The sequence below is a fragment of the Ruditapes philippinarum genome, unplaced genomic scaffold, assembly GCF_026571515.1.
Source record: "Ruditapes philippinarum isolate M1 unplaced genomic scaffold, ASM2657151v2 ctg2987_1_1_1_1, whole genome shotgun sequence".
Lineage (NCBI taxonomy): Eukaryota > Metazoa > Mollusca > Bivalvia > Venerida > Veneridae > Ruditapes > Ruditapes philippinarum.
This window is the reverse complement of record NW_026867371.1, coordinates 93,349-116,816: the sequence shown is the minus strand read 5'-3', so window position 1 is coordinate 116,816 and position 23,468 is coordinate 93,349. Positions and strand designations below refer to the sequence as shown.

The following is a 23,468-nucleotide window of genomic DNA, read 5'->3' as shown; positions in this document are numbered from 1 at the left end:
AAACACTTGAATTAGCGGGGCGCGGGCGAAGTTTAACAAATAAAAAACCGCTAATTATCATGTTTTCGTCCCGCGACACCGCCAAGCGAAAAATCGATAATTAACAAGTACAAATGCCGGGAGCGCGGAGCGAAAACACGCTAATTAGCGAAGGCGCTAAAATAAAATAAGTTTTATTTATTAAACTTCGCCCCCTCGCCCTCGTTAATTAGCGTGTTTTCGTCCTGCGGCCCCGCCGTTTTAACTTGTTAATTCTCGACAAAGGAAATATTTCGGGTTTTGCTGTTTCATCTGACTTTCTCTGGTTCATGTGTACATGACAAGCAGATTGTTCCAAGGTGGACTGGCTGGATCTCTCTAACCTCTGAGTTGCAATATCAAACATCCTCTACAGAAGAGTACATGCCTCCTATTAATGCCCAAAGTACAAAAAAATGTTCAGAAAATTCTAGAAATTTGAAATGATTCAAAAGCTGTAAACCAACAGTACACATTTGTAACCTTTGATATGGCTGCTGCTTAAAGGCATATTCTATAGTATGGAAAATCCAACTAAGTACATTGTATAGTGATACTATCATACATTTAGGGGCTTTTCGTTTGCTAGTTTCATACCTAGGGGCGATTGGCAAACGGCTTCGTGGAAGTGGTTTCTCAGAAATCTGGATAGAGTAGAGTGAATGTGTTAATGTGTTAACAGTTGAAGCTCTCGAAAGACTGCTTTTTGAAGAGTTTGTAGCAGCAGTTATCCAAATTCACAACCCTAGTGCATTTGAAGATATCAATCAAGCGTTAAATGTGCTAGCTGAGAATCAAAGACGTGAACACCTTGAAGATGTGCTAGCTGATGATTCTGTAATTAAATTTTACAAGAGGTATCAAGGGTTCAAGGAAGACGTCAGAAAAGGTCATTTAGGGCTTGCGGCACATTTTGAATAGATTTATTGAAAAGATTTGGCTGGTTCTTCGTTATATGAGGGCCACGAAGGAAAATGATCTTGACATATACATATCAACATTATAAATATGCTACAATTATTCTTTGCATATGATCATCAAAACTATGCAAAATATCTATCTGTATATGTCGATAAATTGATTCAACACACCCAGGATCAAGAAAAGTTCTTTAAAATAACGGATTCAGTATAAGCAGATCCAATGTGCCTGGCTCCCGTAATGCTGTTAATTTAACTATTGAGTAAATAATAAACAGACATGCACAGTCTCGTAGAGGCATAATAGGATTCAGCAGAAACTATGCTGCCTACTACAGATGGAGTCAAACACAACACTCAAGAGCCAGTTATGGTGAGGCTGCATTCCGCATGGCCGGCGTATCATCAGGGGATTCTTCTACACACATTGATACACAACCAGCAAATATAGCTGCATTTGAAAAAATGTCACGAAAGAATCAATAACTAACTTTATTAATCCATTTAAAACAGTAAATAGGGATGTGTTGTTCTATTTACGTTCAGGGGCTCCTGTACCAGAGGAGATCGAAAAGAGTCTGTTTGATGCCTACCGAAATGGACTTGAAGCACACAAAAAGATCGCCCAAGGATGTTTGGTTGATAAAACCTTTAGTTTTTATGCTCCACTGAAGAAGCAAAACCTAAAAACCTTTGCCGATAAAAAGAAAGTTAAGAAAGTGACATAAACTAAGAACAATCTTGTCAAAGTTAAGGCCGTTGGCAATGTCTTCGGTCAGCTTATCATGTTATCAGAAGAAAATGACATTATCCTTGAAAAGACACTAACGTACCCGCTTGGACCAGTCCCTTGGTCTCTAGCTACAGCAGATGGCTTACTAACAAAACTGACAAGGCAAAACTAATGCATGATCTCGAAGGCGATTATATAATGAATAGAGGTCAGGTAACAAAAATATAATATACATATATCTTCAAGCACTTTCTTGTCTTCCTTCAACACTTTAAGGCGCGCTGAAAAAGATTTTGAGATTTTACCAAAATGTGAGCGTGCAGTGACAGATATGTACAAAGCAGAATTTATCAAATCTGCAGAAAGGTCACGAAGAGGAATGAGAGATACAAGTCATACCTGATAAAAGGCAACACAACCAAAGTTTTGCAAGACTGGAAAGCTTTTTTTGTTATAATTATTAAAATAAGAAACAATTGATAAGATTGATATTAGAGGAATTGTCTAAAGATAAATATGCAGGGAAATTGGACGGAAGGAGAATCTTATGCATGTGAAGAGACATTTGTATGCCTCCAAAGTAAAGATAAGTAAAAGTAATACCGATTCCAGATCTACATACGTCTCAGGAGGAAGACGATACGAGAATTATGCTACATATGCAACATGCGGCTAAAAATGATGACAAAGCAATAATTGTACGATCTCCTGATACTAATGTTATGGTATAACTTCTAACGTAAGCACAGTCTATCAACAGAATAATACTATTTGAACTGGTGTGGCTATTGATAAAAGACTGTTGAAAGTAAATGAAATCATTGATATACTAGGAGAAGGTCTTTGCAAAGCATTGATTGGGCTACATAGTTTCACCGGATGTGATACAACGAGCCCTTTTTTATGAGGAGTGGGAAAATTAAAGCCGTAAACATTTCTTTTAAAAATCCTGAATATATACATATAACCAGTTTTCAAGAAAATGTGTGTGTTGATATTCAAGAAGAAGATTTCAAAACTCTAGAACAGTTTGTTTGCATTTTATACAGGAAAGACAAATATAGTGACATAAATAAGTTGCGCGATGACATTTTCAGACAAAAGTTTAGACTAAATGCAGACATACTTACAATGACCTATGGTGTTTAATACCACAATATCTTTCCACATTAAAGATGCATATTTTTAGATCAAATTACCAAGTATTTGTTTGGTGAAATGCCTTTTGTCAATTCCCAACTATTCCATGTCCTGATGGATATGAATGGAATACTGGTACAACCGCAGGCCTCACATATACATTGTACCTGGACAGAGCAGCAGAATTCATTGAAACAATAACTAATAAAAATGCTTGTGAAGTGTTAGAAGATGATTCAAATAAAGAAGGTGATTAAGAGGAAATTGAGATGGAAATTTATATTGATGTCATTTTCGAAGAAGATTTCGAGTAATAATAAATATGTGACTAAAAAGCTTTATTATAAAACATTGGAAAAGGGGGGTAATTTATATTTTAATAGCATTATAATTAAACCAAATTGAACAACAAAAAGTCTATTTAACTTCTATAATATTTATACAAACAACTTTTTTTACAAATAAGTGATGTTTTGCTTTTTTTAAACAAAACCACAAAGTTTATATTAAAATGTTAATAAAATAACAGAAAAATGGCGGCCATGTTAAATTTGGCGGCCATTTTGAAAAGTAATAACATCAATTAATTAAGTAAATCATTTTAGAGACCTTGTCTATGAACTAAAATAAAAACCGACCACATAGCAATTCATTTGGTTAAAAAATTAATGGTTATTTCAATAAGGCTGTTATTAAGAAATTGTGACATGGGAAGATAATTCACATTGGCCTGTGACTACATGGTAAACGTTTCAGTCAGACAACAAGTTGCAAATATCTTCCTATATGTTTATCTTTAAAACTACATGGGTCCCATAAAATACCCAGAGGGGGTAACTTTTTCCATTTCTAGCTCATACTCTACACTTCCGGCTAAAACTACTTTTATATAAACTGACGAATAACTGTCGGAATAAAGTTTAATTAAGAGTTTCTTTCTAACAAGCTAAGTTATGCCTACCAAATTCATCTTCAGAACAAAACTGAATTAATTTCAAAATATGGTCAACGGCAGTTTTCTTTTTCTTGACAAATTCATTATTTTGATCAAAACATTTAAATAATGTGTTTCTAGTATTTTTAGTTTTAAAGTCATACACGTCTCTCATCAAAGCTTATATTTCAGCTATAAAATGATTACATGATGTTCCATGGTGATAGGTTGTAAACTATTTGTTTCTTGACACACTAATTACATTAACTACCAGTATGATCACATCATCACATTTTCTTTTAAGTCTGTGTTTAACCTATTCACAAATAGTGTACGGGGAAATTGTTAAAAAAACCAATTAGTTTAGATTCAATGATTCGGTTTTTTTCTCTGTTCATGAACACGCCCTATAAACAAACGATCCACATCAAAATTGTGGTGTAATTCAAAAAGAACAAACTGCATTTCCGAGATAGAGCAGAAGACCTGTTTAAGTAGCTGCTGATTGTAAGTAACTGTTGATGTTTTTGACTTCTAATTTATTTTACTGGTATCTTTTAAGAAATCGATCAATATATTTCAGTGTATGATTGTTGTAGGCTGCCAGTGACCATAGCTTTGGCGAAAATAAAATGAAATTAAATCCTTGACGAAGTGAATGGCGATTTCTTGAATATTGCACTTCAAAAACATGAAAATTCGCTCCACATCGGCTTTCTTATAAAATGTGTATCAGTAAAATATCTATAATATCTACCCGGAACAAGAGCAGGTAAGACTGTGTGTTTTTAACCTTAACGTACGATGCAGACAAAGTTAATTTTCAGCGATTATTGGCAAAATATCGTTACATCATATGATATTGGAATTAATACAAGTGCTTCCCTTTTTACATATATTGCGTGTTAAAAACAAATACGGCGTCTACTTCGTATCAGACAAGTCACTTTTGTCTAGATGTCAACATTTGAAAATTGAGGATTAAAATAAATCAAAATGTGTGAAAGCTGTTTTTTCTACTTTTTTTCATACTGCTTTATTATTTTTATTATTTTATTTTTTTTTTAAGTGCGCATGCGTGAAGTATGGCGGTCAAAATTTCTGTATGAAAATTTTCAAATAAAAATTTAAAGAAACAGACGGATTTAAAGAGCAAAATCTTGTAAATTTATAACAAATAAGTGTAAAAGTTGGATTTGATTGAATATGGACTACACAAAATGTGAAATTGTTCAGATTTGGATATAAAACATAAAATTTCGAATGGGTCTACGGAACAAAGGATCTAAAAAAAGGACTAAATCACAAACGTCCCCAGTATTGGTGAGTGAAACTCCCGCTAAACGTCAAACAAACTGTACAAAAATGTCTCAATCAATGAATATGGCGGCGTCTCCCCAAGGTGTAATGCCCCAGATTATGCCTCTTCAATATTTTACTCCTTCGTCGTATCAAAATCACATGATTCCGACATCGCCATTATCTCAGGCATTATCGCAGCCAGTGAACCAGCCGTTCATTTCTCAAACACCACAAACTAGCGAGTTTCAACAAACTGTACTTGATAAACTGAATTCATTAGAAAATCGTCTGCAAAAACTTGATAATATTGAACAGCAATTATCATCAATGTCACAGAAAATGACCCTGATGGAAAATAGAGTCTCCTCGCTTGAATCATCAGTTTTAGAAAATAACGGTCGAATATTAGATGTAGAAGCCAGTCGTGCTATGGATTCCCAAACGTGTGATGAACTGCTTGAGAAACAGAAATCTATTGACTCAGTCCTAAAGGGGGAGAGAGATCGTATAAAACAGCTTTCGAATGACTATGATACCCTGAAAAAACAAAATCACAATCTATTAGAAGAGGTACAAGATCTTCAATCCCGATCTATGAGGGACAACCTATTATTCTTTGGTCTTGATGAATGTAAATCGTTTGATGAGAGAAAATCCGAAAATTGTATGAACAAAATTTATAGCTTTCTTCAAAATACACTCAATATTACTGACGCCAGAGAAAAAATAAAAATAGACAGGGCCCATCGTATTGGAAATTATGTAAACAGTAAAACACGACCAATAGTAGTTAAGTTCAATTTCTACCAGGACAAGTTAACAGTTAAAGAGCGTGTGCGTGATGTGACCAAAGATCAAGATCATCCCTCGTTCCGAGTCGGTGACCAATTCCCGAAAGCGGTGCAGGAGAAACGGAGGAAGTTAATTCCTACCCTCATTGCTGCCAAACGAGCCAATAAGAATGCTTGGCTATCATATGATAAACTTTGTATTGACGGTAAAATGTTTACGGTAGATACGGTGTCACGTGCCGGTTATGATACTTATTAGGGAAACAACGAGAAACAGTTATCATTTCTACTCTGGAATGTACAGGGTATAAATCCAAATTAAGTGACTGCGATTTTGTTAATTTTGTATCTGATTTTGATTTTCTTTTGTTAACCGAATGCTGGAACTCTAATCGGTCAAATGTTGATATTAAAGGATACGACTGTTTTGAATGTCCAAGACCTAAAATAAATAGAAAGGCAAAACGGGATAGCGGGGGTGTTATTGTGTATTTTAAAGAAATTTACCGTAACGCCGTCGAGTTAGTGTCATTAAATGTAAACGGTATTCTTTGGTTTAAATTAAAAAAAGAATACTCAAAGTGTGAAAATGACCAATACTTTTGTGTTTGCTACATTCCACCTGAAGATTCTGCTGTCTACAGACATGTTAATTCTCCATTGTTTGATTTTGATTTCTTTGAACATTTAAATACAGAGCTCCGAAAATATAGTGACCTGGGCGATATATACTTACTTGGTGACCTAAATTCACGCACCGGTGAAGAACCAGATTTTATATCAGACTTACAGTTAGACCTTTATGTTTGTATGCCGGAGAATGAAGATCAAAGCGAAAATCTACTTGTGCGTGAAAATCATGATAAACATGTTAATCCATTTGGTGTGAAATTACTGACACTTTGTAAACAAAACAATATGTGTATTACAAACGGGCGTATTTCGCCAGGCCACTGTACTTTTCATTCGGTTAAAAGAAATAAGCCTATACAAAGTACTGTAGACTATTTGATTACTAAATGTGATAATTTTAAATATATATCTAATATGTGTGTAATGGATTTAACTGAATATTCGGACCATTGTCCTATCATTTTTTCTTTAAAATGTAATGCTACACAGATTGACAGTAAATGTAATTATTCGTATGATAAAATTGTTTGGGATATAACAGAAAAGGATAAATTTTTTAATTTACTTTTAAGTAAAACTGATTTATTTGACGACATTATAAGAAAACTTGAGTCTAGTGATATTGATGTGAACCAGGGTGTTGATGCTTTTTCTAAACTTGTGCATGATTTATCATTTCAAAGTTGTGGTAAAACATTTTCGTCTGTCCCTATCACTAAAGAGAAAAAATCTCCATGGTTCAATGAAAAATGTCGAGATGCAAAAGCCTCATTTTTTCGTGCTAAACGTGTATTCAAGAACCATAACTCAGAAGAGAACAAATTATCATTTTTAAAATTTAGAAATGAATTCGCAAAAGCGAAACGTCATGCAAAGAATAATTTTTATAATCAGGAAAAAACTAAATTAGCAGATGTTAGTAAGAAGTCCCCGCGCAAATTCTGGAAGTACATAAAAAAATTTAAAAAACGTGATAAAACTCATAACAATGTTAGTTTGAGCGACTTTAAAAATTATTTTTCAACTTTTTCTAATTCACCAAATATACAACTGAATTCTGATTCTGAGAGATTCTCACGTGATGAAACCGTTATAATTGATGTTTTAGATTCACCTTTTACTGTTAATGAAATTATAAAAACTATTTCTACATTAAACCGCCATAAAAGTTGTGATTACGAAAACAATGTAGCTGACTTTTTTATTGACGCGAAAGATTTTATATCACCATATCTTTGTATAATATTTAATAAAATATTCGAATCAGGAATTTACCCTGAGGCTTGGTGTAAAGGTATAATTGTACCTATTTATAAGAAAGGCGATGTTCATGACCCTTCTAACTATAGAGGGATTACCTTAGTGAATGTTATAGCCAAAATTTTCTCTTTAACGCTTAGGAACAGAATAAATAAATGGTGTGAAGAAGAAAATATTTTCTGTGATGAACAATTTGGCATTCGTGATAATCGTTCTACAGCTGACGCCATTTTTTTGCTACATACTATTATTGAAAAAGTTTTATCGAAAAAGGGAAAACTTTGGTGCGCTTTTATCGACTACCAAAGGGCGTTTGACACTGTTGTGAGAGATGAGCTATGGATAAAACTACTTCAATCTGGCGTTAGCTGTAAAATGATTAACATGATTAGAAATATATATAGTAATGTAAAATGTTGTGTGAAAATATCTTCTAGTATGTCTATGTCAGATTTTTTCGATGTAACGTTGGGTTTGAAACAGGGAGAACCATTGTCTCCTTTGCTATTCATACTTTTCATAAATGATATTTCTGCAAATATTGATATAAATGCAATGACTAATAAAGATCTAGAGCTATTATCTATGTATATGATACTTTTTGCAGACGACATTGTACTGTTCACAACTGATCCTCATAGTTTACAGGCACAGTTAGACAAAATATATGATTACTCGTTAAAGTGGGGTTTGAAAGTCAATGTAAATAAGACAAAAGTGTGTGTTTTTGAAAAGAGAAGAACTGATCATAATAACGTCTTTTTTATAAATAATTAAATATTGAAATTGTTGATAATTTCACATATCTAGGTGTTAAATTCTCATACACTGGAAATCTTCTAAATGCAGTTAAATCGTTGTCAGACCAGGCCCTTAAGGCATACCATAATCTGATGTTTATTTTTTATTGATAGAGTTAAATTAGATATCAAAACCAAATTACAACTTTTTAATTCTATGGTTGTACCTATTTTGCTTTATGGATCGGAAATTTGGGGTGTTTACAATTTCAAAGAAGTAGATAAACTACATATAAGATTTTTAAAATATTTGTTAGGAGTACGTAAACAGACACCAAATATGGCAATTTATGGGGAATTAGGGATATTTCCATTGTCTATTGTTGCAAAAGAGAGAGCACTCAAATACTGGTTGAAAATTAAAAATTCTGTAAACATGCCTATTTTTAATGCTTATATTGACCAATGCAACAATGTAAATATTTCTTGTTGGGCAAGTCGCATTCATTCCATTTTAGATCACCTTGGATATTCGCATATAAGACTTAACTTCGATACAAGTATGAATTAATTTCCTCTGTTAAAAAGAACATTACGTGATCAGTTTATACAAGAATGGAATACATCGTTAAATAATATATCTAAATTAGATTTTTACAGACAATTTAAAACAACATTTAGCTATGAAACTTATTTAGATAAGATTACCAGTGATATGCATAGAAAACAATTTACATGTTTAAGACTTTGTTCACACAATTTAGAGGTAGAACTAGGCAGATATAGTAGATTAGATAGAGAAAATCGTCTATGTAAAATGTGTAATCAAAATGTAACAGAAACCGAATATCATTTTCTCCTATGTTGTACAAAATACTCTCAAATTCGACAGAAATACCTTGGTAACATATCATGGCCTTCCTTGAATAAATTTAATAGTATTATGTCTTGTAACAGCAAAAAGAAACTGATTTTATTATCGAAATTTATTAAAGAAGCTTTTGAATTGCGTAAATATACCCTTGAAACTTTAACTGTTTCATGAAAGTTTTTGTTTGTATGAATTTGTATTGTTATTATACTATTCTGTATTGTATGTCTTTGCCATACTTCATGTGTTTTCTTTGTAAATGGCCAAAGGCAATTGATTTGCTGATGATGCTAATAAATTTGAAACTTTGAAACTTTATTATTTTTGCACGCTTTCGGAGTAGCCTGAATACATGTATTCATGATATAAATCTAGTTCTTAAAATACAGTGTCTATTTGAAATCTTTAACATGGATTGAGTACCGCTAATACTACCGTGCTAGAGGGATGTGAGAAATAAATGCATTTTTTCTATTACATGTATGTCTCATCACGCACGGCAAACTCATGTTCCTCTTCGAAATGCTCGGTCATTATAACGCCAGGAGGTTCTAAATGTTGCGTTATACTGAATTTGCAAGTTCGTGTTGACACACACTCACTTTGTACTTACCCATGAACACCTTAAATCCAACTGGAACTACAACTAGTAGTGGATAGAACTTAACGAGTCCTATGTCACCATTCTTATACTGGTGGGTAATTTTAACGTCTCCCGCTCCATCATTTTGGAGGTGGTTATACAAATAAAAAGCAAAGAAGAGAAAATAATATCTGTGTAGTATACATAATCTTTAATCATTTCTTTGTGATATACATATATTGAATTTGCTGCTCTGTATGTAATAATTTTTCGTATATATCAAAACCCTTTCATGTTGATGTTACCCAGGACAGTGAAGCAATTTATTCGCCATCTTCTTCACCCTATAAATGAAACATATCCATTTACATGTGTTTTGCTTAACTGGTATACTTTAACATATTTCTGCTGAACTACACAATATTTCTTTTTCATTTATTTCATATCTTTAAATCAAATTGTCAGAATTGAAGCATTCCAAATAATATTTGAAATATTTAATCTCTGTTATTATTATCTCTGTTACTGGATTCAAGTTCAAATCCATCTTATTTACATGAAATGTCGTTTTCAAAATGTTAAGAAAGGACTAATATGAATTTGGTGTCAACCGTTTTTTGCCAAATAATGTTGGACAAAGTTTTAAGAACAGTTGACACCGGCGTATCAATCTCAACAGAAAAAACACATTCATTTGGCGGCAAATAAATGGTTGAATAAATATTCTTTTATTTTTCTTGAGCATTTTACTTGTTTGTTCAGTGCTGACCAATTTGGGAAAAGAAAATAGAACAAAATTATACCTTTGGTTTTGGTAAATTATTTTGTGAGCACCAAGCCGAGAACGCTTCTCTAACAAAATGAATCACGTCAGGTGAATTATTTTTGCAATATAAACGTATACTCTGCTCAGCAAAGGTATCTGGTAAAAAATGTGAAATCTGAAAATAAAGGTTTTATAAGATATCAACAAGATGGTTCTTTCTGGTGCTGTATGCGTTATTATTTGGATATGTTAAAGCGTTCACGTCACCTCTTGATAGAAGTGTGTAAATATTGTGTTAGCAGTTTTGCCGGCACAATAGACATTAAACAGTTGTAGCATTTTGAGTTGTTGTAGTAACATGGCGCTTGACCTCTGAATACAGTTGTTACTAGACGTCACTCGTGATAACTTCATAACTCTATTTTGTCAAGACAACTTCACAAAGTGAGTATTGCTTGACTTATCTTAACTATATATGACTTTATAAAAATTTAATAACGATATATATGTATATTGAAGCGTGCATTATAACATGATATTGAAAGTTCTATAAAGTATTTACTACAAAATCGTAATTCACATATACAAAGTAAATGTCATGTCAAACTGTATGTGAAAATTCCTATTACCTGTGATTTTGCTATGGCCACTGCTTTATTTTCATCTATTTTACTGTAGAATCTCACTTTTGATATTGGGTCGTTTGTCTTCATGCCATAATCAAGTTTCACTATCTGTCATCAACATATTTCATAAAGTTTTATTCAATCAGACTTAAAATTGCAGCGATCAAATCATAAACGAAGAAATAGATGGGTCATATGATATGTAGTTAAAATAAAAGAATGAGCACAATCTAAACTAAATATGGTGCAATTGTAATTCAGCACCATTCGATCATAATAGAAATATGAAATTTAGAATTCGAATTTTAATTACATTTCTATTTTATATTTTCTGGAAGGATTTACATTGAATCATAATAATATATCAATATCAACCACATCAATCGAAGAAAATTTAAACACATGTTACATGAAAAATGCTACAGTTATTTGAGAATTGTATGAGATTATTGAGGGTTTTTGGGTTAGTGACCAGTCAATGCGCCAAAAACTGTGATGAAATAGGTCATAAATAATCATAAAATATCTCCAATCTCCCGAATACATACGTCAATCTCCAAATCAAGTTTTTTGACATCAAAGTCCTCCAACATCTCGTCGTTTTCGTTTTTAAATTTCAATAAATGTTCTTTAATGCGGTCAGGATCATTTATATTTTCATTCCCTGTAGTCTGCAAATATAACAATAAAAGATGTATGATATATGAATGATTTATTAAATACGTATTTTACTTTTGTTATAATTTAAATGGCATTGACACCTAACAACATATAACGATCGTCTTTTCTGGTTGAGGAAGACCTTAGACGGAATTATGTTTAACAATATTTTCTTAAGCAATTTTACAAACATGTACTTAATCTCGGGCACTAAAAAAAGAACCAACAACGTTCTGTAAACTAGCAAGATATCTTCCTCAAATGTAAGGTTTCCTAAATGTTTGTGCGGGGGTTCGAACCCACAGCGGTGAGGTACAAGTGATTTGTTGTCAACGACTTTATACACTTGGCCACGGACTCCCCATTTATCCATACGTAGAAATATAGTACCAATACATTCCACCACCTTGAATTGTATAAACTAATTTTCGATCATCCTCTATTTTGTTACTTGAAATCCTTGTTTCATCATTCAAGATTACACAGGCCTGGCTACTTCTTATTTCCTTGCATAACGTCCTAAGACAAAGTAATAGGGGAGTAACTTGGCTAATATTTTTGGACATGAAAATTAACTGCTCCATTTTCAATATTTTTTTCTCTTTTCTTTATATTTAAATTCAAAATCTTATAATATAATTGAATTTCAACAACTGATACCTTTCCTTGTGTTTGGGCCACATACTTGTAGAGTTTTCGGTTCATTATGTCCATCAAAATAGATTTAGACGTATTCAAATTTTCTTCAGAGGATAGTAGTATTGTTCTTATGACTGTATCAGTCAGTTGACAGTATGCTTTCATATCATCTATCGCTGTTGACATGCTTAACTTATCACTGTAATAAGAAACAATATATAGCGGCTGAAATATGCCAAAAGTTTCCTTGGCACCACAGCATTGCGCGGTTCCGGGTTGTAACAACCACGTGATATGCCACCGTGTTAAACTGGGACACTAATGAAACCAGTTTAGTAATGGAGCAAAACATTTAAACAAATGCTTCGCTTTACTGAATTCAAATTGTTGCAAATAAAGGATTTAATGATGATTGAAAAACATAATGTGCAAAAAACGCACATACCCATTTTCGCCTTCAAATATTAGGAACTCATCTGCTGCAACCAAAGCGTCACACATCCTACAAAAGGTATCGGGTTAAGATTAAAGATTTATTTCTATGATTTTAATACCTGTAATGAAAATTACATTGTTGATATGTAAAATTATACCATTAAATTTCTGATTTCAAAAAAAAAAAATTCTTCGAACTCCTTCTACATATACGTTTTTTATTAAACTCTACTTCAACGGTCAAATTTGGCATCATTGTTCCTGTAGAGAACAGAATTTAATCATCTTATTTTGCTTTTATTGCCTTATGCAATTTAGATTTACATGATGCTTAAACAATTTGTAAATGTTGAAAACCGTTTATTTGCAGGAAAAAAACGTATTCAAGAATTGAATATATTTAGATCTGTTTGAGTTTTAAGTCACATCGACACATAACAGAAGAGGATCTGGTGTACACCTCTGTGTTATAATTCTGGCCTGGACAGGCTCTAGACTAGACTAGAACCATCAGCCCACAGTAAGCTAACTGCATGGACAGCTTATAACATTAAAGAATCAAAAGCTCCTGCTGGGTTTCGAACCCACATTGACTAAATCAGCCATCTAATCCAACCTGTCAATGAGGACATGGACTTCTGAAGTATTTATGCAAAAAGAGCAGCTTAAATAACATTATTGAAATTTGTTGTCAGTATAGAAAAACTTTCTTGAACATAACCTATGAAACATAATTATGATCACAATAATTGATATGACCAAGTTAAAAAAAAGATAGATCTATGATTTTTTGTCCTGATCTTGATCTCAATGATCTGTTGAACTTTAACTTGTTAAATGATACTTTGGTAAGGTTCATTGACAATTTCTACATCTCAAAATTGAACAGTATAATCTAGATGATATTAATAAAAACACTAGTATCTGCCTTGGAAATGCTTACATTTTCCCGATGATATTGTGTGTTTTGTGTTGATATGCCTTCCTATGAAGGGTCATTCTCGTGTGGAACATATCGTATAAATCATGAGCCTCCTGCAATAAACGTTTAACTTGTTACTTGTTCTTATTGTTACTGCTTTTAAAATCAAATGAGCCGCGCCATGACAAAACCAACATAATGGGTTTGCGACCAGTATGGATCCTGACCAGCCTGCGCATCCGCGCAGTCTGATCAGGATCCATGCTGTTCGCTATCAGTTTCTCTACTTGTTATAGGATTTGTAAGCGAACAGCATGGATCCTGATCAGACTGCGCGGATGCGCAGGCTGGTCTGGATCCATGCTGGTCGCAAACCCATTATGTTGGTTTTGTCATGACGCGGCTCAAATATCAATTTAACGATTACTTTAAATTCTTAAAAATCTGGGAACAAAGTGATCCCTCGTAAGCATTAATCACAACAAAATTACAAGAGAATTGCAGATTCAGTTTGATTGAGTCTGTACATGAGGGATAATGAATACGTGCACCAACCCTCACGCCCCCTAGCACCGGCTTCAGGGGTACTCAATTCTCAAATTAGAGAAAATAAGGTTCACTAAAGAAAGCCCAACACGAAATAATTGAAAATGTTGCAGGCTCGGTTTGTTTGAGTTTGATTTAGTTTTATATGTTTTATTTATTTATTTATTCATTTATTTATTTAATTAATCAAAACTAAAGTTAAAGATCATATCTTTCGATTTTTCGGTCAATGAATATACCGGTAGTTATGAATACATACTTTATCTCTGTAACATATTTGCAGCCTTCCATCGGCCTCTAGCACTCTGGCACTGGTTATACACCGGGTATGATCGAATGAATTTTTCATCCCTAGCATGAAGCAGTCTCTCGCAAAGTAATCCCATTTGTCCACGTCAATACCGTTGGTTTTATTTGCTACAATCTATATGCAAAACTTTCAATTTAGAAAGTTTGTTTCCTCTAATCCTTTAAAAAATTTACTAATTTGGACGAGTTTCTAAAATATCCTTTCAATTATTATACTGACTTTATAATTACCAATGAGGTTTTCTGAATCAGTTTATAACTTTAAATTGATCAATGAAAATCGTTCTTAAATTCAGTTCATCCCTGTATATTTTAAATGAAGTCAAACCGTTCTCCATTGTTCTTAGACGGACTTCGTCAAAAATCTTACTAAACAATTTGCCAGCGTTACTGGTATAGTTTCAATTTAAAAACATGTACGGATAATTATTTTGGCATTAATTTGGTAACTTCAAACATTAATTTATTGGTAAAAATGTATTTGAAATGTGCTTGTTTAGGTGTTGTTTCATTTACATTACAATTACTTTTCTTACCTCGTACAAAAAGCTTTTGTCCCTTCCTCTCCCACGATAGGGCCATCTCTACGAAATATATAAGATATATATGAACATTTAGGCACATATTTCAATAACTGAAATAGCTGGAAACAAAAGATCTTTATGTGATATGTCGTTGCATAATACGTTGTCTACTTTACAGAGATGTTAAATGAAAAACAATATTCAATATTGTACAGTTAATGTAAATGGAATAAAGTTTTGCTTTTATTCTGAAGTTAATAACAAGATGAAGGAACATTATGTACAGTTACAAGAAAATATTATATACGAAGTATATCTCACAATTAAACACTTTGTTTTGCTCTTATATACATATGTATATACTTTGTATATAAGAAAACTTTAATTTACATCAAAGAATATAAGCCGTATAGCCATATTAAATATGAAATTTTTAAACTATATGTTTAACTTCGTTATGTCTTATCAACATACCAAACTGACCCTGTCCTAAATCAAACTTAAATACGAAAAAATACATATATAAACTACATATATACCCCATTGTCGATTGTTGCAGGAACATCAATAAGTTCTTTAATAAATATTAAATCAACTTCTTTAAAATCCATCATAAGTCGCTTGAAATGTTTTTCCAGTCTCCTGTCATTGTCCCTTAACATATAGTCAAACATATCAACAGATGCTTTCTCGTGCTGAAAATTATAAACATGAATGGTATCAAGATCGTTTTGATTTCTATTATAAGTTTTTTTATATTCTTACGATATCGAGCGCTTGCAATAGCTTCTATAACTTGCAGTCCAAGTCAAATTGTTTACTTCAATGCAATAAGTTTCTATAACTTACAAACCCAGTTAAATTGTTTACTTCAATGCAATAACATGATAAGCTTCTATAACTTGCAATCAAAGTCAATTTTTTTACTTCAATGTAGGCATCATTCAAACCAATTGCCAATTTTAATAAGTGAATATGCCAACATTTTGCTTACTGCATGTTGGCAATTTGTCTACCGTTGTTTTAGTTGATGAATGTACATGTATATATGTTCAATTACCATTATTCTAAAATTGAAGCATTGACAACATACCTTCCACTTACACCCTTTCCTTACAGTCGGTATAAACTTTTGATCAAACAAATGTGAAAAAGGTCCATGTCCTGAAAAGGTATATATATTACAGAAAAAGTCAGCATAAATAAGGCTCATTTACTTTCAAAGTATCAAAATGACATTGAAATTGAAATTTCAATATCAACGATAGAAAATATGTTTTATGAAAGATAGAATACGAGGCTTTTTTCTTGGCGAATGCGAAAGCTAGTTATGTTGGAACTTCACGACATATTGCAATATTCCGGAGGTGACAGATTAAATATTTAACTAGTCTCAATATGCAAAAAGAATGAGTTCAAAGACTCAGATATCACAATATGCGGCAAGCTTCTGCTTAGAAGCAGTTCCAAAATGTTTAGACCTACCTTACGAACGAAATTGAAGAATATAAACTGATTATGACTGGTTTTCCGTTAACGCTTCCTCAATTGAATAACAATTTTACGTCTGCAAAAAGTGTTTGAAGTTAATAGCCATGTAGATTATGCAAACATCATTGAAAGCCACAAGGAAAACCAGAAACCTTGTAAAAAATTATGTCGATAACTATGCAAAATTCATGAATTAATAATAACTGATAAATCTAGTCATATTAACTTTCAGTTTTATAGCTTTTATGTTTGGAAATTGTTTTGCCCTGGATTATGAAATTGAGCTTAAGTCTGTTAAATAAATCGTTGATTATTAGCATGACTTATGAGAAAAGTTATAAATAATTAATTAATGTAAAAAATGTTAACCAATACACACATTATTTTTTATATTCATTTCGTGAATGAGGCTTTAAATGAAACTGAAATGTATATGAGAAGCCCCCTAGCACCGGCTTAAGTGGTATTCAGCCTTCACCACTAACGTTGTGGAATCACAATGATTCTGAAGGACCTAAAGAAATATGGCAACATTAAAGTTACCAGCTCATTGTGACTATTTAAACGTTCACTAACTATTTAGTGTCAATAATGCAATGTTGAAAATTTACTTTTGATACATGTTTATTATAACTAGCAATAGGTTTGAATATAATCTTTTTGCATCTGGCTTTATTTCATCCCTATTATGTTAAGTGTCAAAGCGACCAGTACTTTCAGTACTTTGATTTTTACTGGTAGTAGGGAAGTTTACCAAGGTCATGGCAGAGTCCAGCAATCTCAACACAAAGAATATCTTTGTCAGTGATGCCAACATCTGGTTGACGTTCTTTTATTGCTCGCAGAAGTTTCCCAGCAAGATGACACACACTGAAAAGGTAAAACGCATGAGTAACAACATTTGAGTCACGCAATGACAAAACCAACATAGTGCGTTTGCGACCAGCATGGATCCAGAACAGCTTGCGCATCCGCGCAGTTTGATCAGGATCCGTGCTGTTCGCTGTCAGTTTTTCTACTTGTAATAGAGTTTGTAAGTGAACAGCATGGATCCTGATCAGACTGGGCGGGTGCGCAAGCTGTTCTGGATCCATGCTGGTCGCAAACGGACTATGTTGGTTTTTTCATGGCGCGGCTCATTTTTAATGTTTCCTTTTCCTTTTTTTAGGTGTGCAATGCATAATAAAAGGTCGTTTCTGTTGCTGTTATTGATGTAACATTGTTAATTTGCAATATTAAACCACAATCAAGTAAATATACTAAACAACAGATTTAAATAGTTGACCTCACTTACCCTAATGAATGTTCAAATCTGTTATGACTCGCACCAGGGTAAACCAGATAACACGTGCCAAGCTGTTTTATGTTTCTAAGACGTTGAAATTGAGGCGTGTCTATAATTTTGATACATAATGGGTGCAATTCTATATGTCCGTGAATAGGATCGTTGAATACCTGCAATTAGATGTCAATTCTTTAGTGCCGTGAAATATGATCGTTCCCATAGAAATCATAATCGGGTCCAATCTTACCAATTTAGCCTCGTTTCCATTTCCAGATAACAAATGCTTTCATACCGCATATAGCCTCGTTACAAAACATCCATTTCAGTTGCATTCCACACCCAATATAGCTCCGTTTTCATTTTAGAGTCCAAAATAACTATATCAAATGCATATAGTTCTCCATTTAGCCTTATTTCAATTTTCAAGGTCAAAATTTTTATATGAATTCCTAATTATATACTTACAAGTAACAATTTCTAAAACAAGGTAAAACAGTGTGAAAAAACTTTCTTGAGAAATGCCGTGAAATGCAGTCATCATATACACACAATACTGTTTTCCTAGCAGTTTCCGACCCCAAATCTTACTTTTCAAAAAATAAAATAAAAATCTGTCTACAACAAGTACAAAACTTTGACAGAACAAAGTTAGGTATCTGTCAAGCATTACCATGTTTTTTATGTTGTGCTTTTACTTTACTTTTGAATTAAAAAGGGGCCTGAAATGTAACATCTTTTCTGACTTTTATGCAAAATTTCATATCAGTTTTTCTGACTTTAATTCAGTCTCAGTAAGCAATGTTTAGATGATAATAGAACTTCCAGACATTTTCCATGTCGTCTGGAATATATTGTTCGGAAGAAATAATTTACATAGAATCGGGTCTCAGTTATTGCGCATGGGCATCAAACTTGAATTCCCAAGGTGTTGCTTATTTTTAAATATTGTACATTCCATTACGTAACTTCAAACAATAGGAAAACCTTTAAAACATATAAAACGCTGTACTATTTTAACTGCTGTGTTGCATAGAAACGAATGTCTCTCTGATTTGATGAAGGAACTTAGATGCCTTACTTTATTTCCAGATTTTTTTTACTGGTAAAATAGAGTGAACTGGATAAAAATGATTAAGGACCGAAAACAGCTAGGGGCCGGAAACTGCTTGGAAACCAGTAACGTATCAATTATGTATTGCAGTAGAATACAGTCATTATATACCAGCAATATAATATCAGTTCTATATTGTCAAGAAATACTGTCAGTAATAAATATTCAATTTTAAAATACCCTGAAAGTCGTTATATACCCGTGGATAAAGTTTTTGTTTATATACAAGAAGGTACCTGCAATATAATATCAAATTTTCTCCGAAAATGGGGCCATAATGTTTTCAATAATATATCAACTCACTTTGTCCGTAAATAGGGTCATTATTTGCCTACAATGAGATATTAATTTCTTATAAGATTAATTGTATTCAACAATTTTAAATGCCCTAATCATTTCACACCACCAATTTTTCGTCATTTTGGCAGAGCTCCTTCGAGTACAATATGGAATTTAGACTCTGAACATGAAAACTAGGCTAGACGGAGTAAAATAGTGGTTTGTTGTGGATTTATGGACTCGTTTAATGAGAACGAGGCTAGATAGAATACAATACTCATTTGACGCGGATTATTTGTTTTTAAAAGTTAAGTAAATGAACACGAGGCTTAATTTGCATAGATTAGATTCATTTATGAGTTATGATTGAAAATCAAATGCTGCGTCCATTGGTTACACTTTATAATGTGTAAATGATTTTATGCACGTAGATAGCGTCGTTATTTACCTTAAGAAATGAATTTTGTGAGACATCAGTAGAGTGAGCTGATATGGAGTAAGATATCAATTTAGGTCATTTTTTGTGCCCTTTGATACTTACATGTTACGTTTGGTCTCATTATAGCATAGGTTTTGAAAAAAAACTTTACAAGATTAATTTATACATATCTCACCTAAGTGCTATAGTTTAATCTTAGTTTCATGCAATGTTCATAAAACTCAACTTACTGTAAACTTATTTGTATGGGAATGCAGCAACATGAAAACTAACAAACTATGTTATACGATTTCAAGTATTTTTGCTGTTAAGATTATACCTGAGAGGTCGCTATTCAGAGAGGTAATCTAGATAAAGTTTTATCCTGTCACTTGTATCAATTTCGGCCCGATAACAAGGTGCCGTATATTTTGACTGATCTACGGCACTTGATCACGTGGTATGCATGAATGGGCACCTCTTTGCCGAACTACTTTTCAAGAAAAAATATAATTATTGTTATAATGTTGGACTTTATGTTTGGTGGTTAAATTTCAAATTTTTCATGAAAATAAGCTTTTTGTTTGGTGGTTAAATTTCAAAATTTTCATGAAAATAAGCATAAATCTGAAGGCATGCTGCTTTAAAATAGCGTACTTGATTTAATTGTTTTGCACGTGCTGTTTGGCGCTACATTGTGACGTCACGTAAACAATACTTTAAACGTCTGTACAGCGTTAACGACTGAATAAAAGATATTGGTGTTCGAATTCATTTTCTTAGTTAGACCATTTTCTTCCATTCAAGATAGTTTTCACAACAAAATTCGACAAAAAATTGTTTATATTTCTCACATTTTTGAAACAAAATGGCGCCCTCAATGTGAAAATACACAGGGAGATAATAAGAATGGCGAGTGCATTGTTGTAGAATAATGCACGCTTCGGGCCTTCTTTGTTTATATAGAAACATTTTCGATAGTGTGATTAAAGGAAGTTTGCCTAATAAAATTCTTTAAAAAAAACGGTGACAGGATAAATAGAATAATAGATTGGTGCCGTGGATGGAGAAAGTTTATCTGGCTCTGCTCCGGAATTTATTGGATTCGCCTTCGGCTCACCCAATAAATTCCTCCGCCTCGCCAGATAAACTTTCTCCATCCACGGCACTAACCTATTATTCTCTATATCTTGAAGTACACCTAAGTGGACTACATATGATAAAAGAACATCTTGACAAAAAAACAATTTAACCATGTTTTATGTTGATGTTCTTGCTGTCGATGATATTGTTGTTACTGGAATTGTTAGTGTTATAGAAGTGATGTTTTCAAATGTCCAGCACAATGCTTCGTAATTACATGTACATGCATATATCTATTCAGACGTGAACAACTGAATAAAACTTAAAATAAAAAAAAAAAATAAAAAAAGAAACTTTTCTTCTTCTAACCTTGGGCAATTCTTCGCTCGAAGGGTCTTCTTCTGTTTCCATGACAACTGCTTGAAACAAACCCTGAAGGAGATACAAGCGTTCTTTAACATCTCATCTTCTATACTTAGGTTGTATATAAAGTGGGGTAATTAAACTTACAGTTTGACATACATTAGAGATTTGTAAATGAGTTAGTGTTAAAAAGATTGTAAAGAAATAAACGACTATCTTGTCGGACCATTTTTCCCCGGTTTCGTGATCAAAAAAATATACACACAATTTAAATAGCTATAGACCTAGTAGTGACAATGTTTGCACTTGTAAAGAACGCAACACATAAAATGTAAAACTGTATTATACAACGTATTTATGATCAATACTGACTCAAACCAAAATACCCTGGCTAAACGAAATAGCGTTAACAGTAACTCAATACGGGTAACTCCTTCGACGGATTAACTTCACTGTTGTTTAAACCTGTTTAATGTTTCATTTATTAAAGGTGAATCAATTCGTAGTAGAAAATAGATAAAGTTAACTATTACAGTAAAGTTACATAATATCAGATAGATGTTACAACATTTTTTGCCATCGCAATATTTTCGTCTATTATCATGTTTTGACTATGAACAGCGTTTTATCTTAAATCGTTTCACGACAAAGAAAAGTTCTGTCTATTCGTTATGTTTGGTTACATTTACTTATTCATTTTTTAATAAATGGTATGTACGCGACAATAGGTCTTGTATACGATATTGTACTTTGATTGATCGGTATTTGTTACATGTACTGCCATCTTAAACAAAGAACAATTACCTATATCATTAAACATAATTTGAAAATATAAACTTACCTTGTTATCTCAGGGTCCGTGCTACAAGTGTACAATCATGCTGTTGACAATCCTGCTCTTACTATACTACAGTAGATAACGATTTTTGTTCATGTCTTGTCTTGCTAAATCAGACGAAATTTTAGATATTTTTAAAGCATGTACAATGTCAGAAGAATTTTGCTTTGTGCTTTACCAAAACTTTGTTTATTTCTTAATTATTCAGTTTGATTTTTAATTATAAAGTTCAAATTTTATCGTGTCAATGTTTATAACAAAAGGGTTTCAAATTTTACACGATAAATATATTGTTGTGAAATATGATATCATGAACATGTAGTTCTATTTAACATCGATTTATTACGCTGTATGCAAACAAAGTTTTCTGTCGCTATCACTGTTGAATGAGGTAATATTGAACGGTGTATGGTGTGTGTCTATCGTATGCTGTACAATAACTTGGTTTACAATTGATGTCAAATATATTTAATTTGTGATACATTTGGGCTCATCTACAGCCACTATTTGTGCCATCATCTGCATCTAGCAGCAATAGGAACACCTCGACGATTAATCGAAGACAGACTTAACGTTTCCGTAAGAATACATAATGATAATAATAATATCTTTATTTAAAGAAGGTTACACATTAAGAACATACAATAACAATCATATATACCTTATTTCCAATGTGGCCTTCTGAAATAGAAAACAACAACAACAACAGGACATGCATAGGTAGAAAAATGAATGTATAATATGTAATTTTTGGAATAATACAACTCATATACTTTCGACAGACACTCAACAATTTGTTTAAACATATACGTATATTGCATCATTTGTTCGTTCTTTCATTCGTTCGTTCATATATTTATTCATTCATTCATTCATTCATTCATTCACTCACTCACTCATTCATTCATATGAACATCAAGATATGCTTTGTATTTATCTTTAAAACATTTAAGGTTATTAACATTACGAATATTTAAAGGTATATTGTTCCAAATGTTCATGCCATAATAAGAAAATGTGTCTTTAATATAATTTGTTTTAGGTCTTGTCCATAATACAATATCTTTTCGTGACCTAGATCTTAAGTTATATATTTTGTTGTCGGATAAAGTCATCAGTTCTGTCATATAAGTCGGTGCCATGTTATTTAAAGTTTTAAAAACAAGCACCGCCGTGTGGTATTTACATCTGTCAAGGAACGGTAACCAATTAAGAGTTTCGAATAGATTTATTGACGGAGAATTTTGA

The 23,468-nt window shown here is 32.6% G+C and overlaps 1 protein-coding gene across 1 annotated transcript; it reads right to left on the bottom strand.

Moving 5' to 3' along the window:
- Window positions 1-10,123: 10,123 nt before the first annotated feature.
- LOC132735843 (deoxynucleoside triphosphate triphosphohydrolase SAMHD1-like) lies at window positions 10,124-22,317 on the bottom strand. Its single transcript, XM_060722860.1, has 15 exons — window positions 22,224-22,317; window positions 21,389-21,451; window positions 18,138-18,298; window positions 17,598-17,713; window positions 16,446-16,516; window positions 15,892-16,047; window positions 15,365-15,412; window positions 14,779-14,943; window positions 13,995-14,086; window positions 13,062-13,118; window positions 12,638-12,815; window positions 11,866-11,988; window positions 11,321-11,425; window positions 10,729-10,866; window positions 10,124-10,269 (listed from the first exon to the last, which is right to left on the bottom strand). Exons 2-15 carry the CDS (start codon window positions 21,428-21,430, stop codon window positions 10,249-10,251), a joined length of 1,473 nt encoding a protein of 490 aa, XP_060578843.1. The 5' UTR covers window positions 21,431-21,451; window positions 22,224-22,317; the 3' UTR covers window positions 10,124-10,248.
- Between the last annotated feature and the right edge of the window lie 1,151 nt (window positions 22,318-23,468).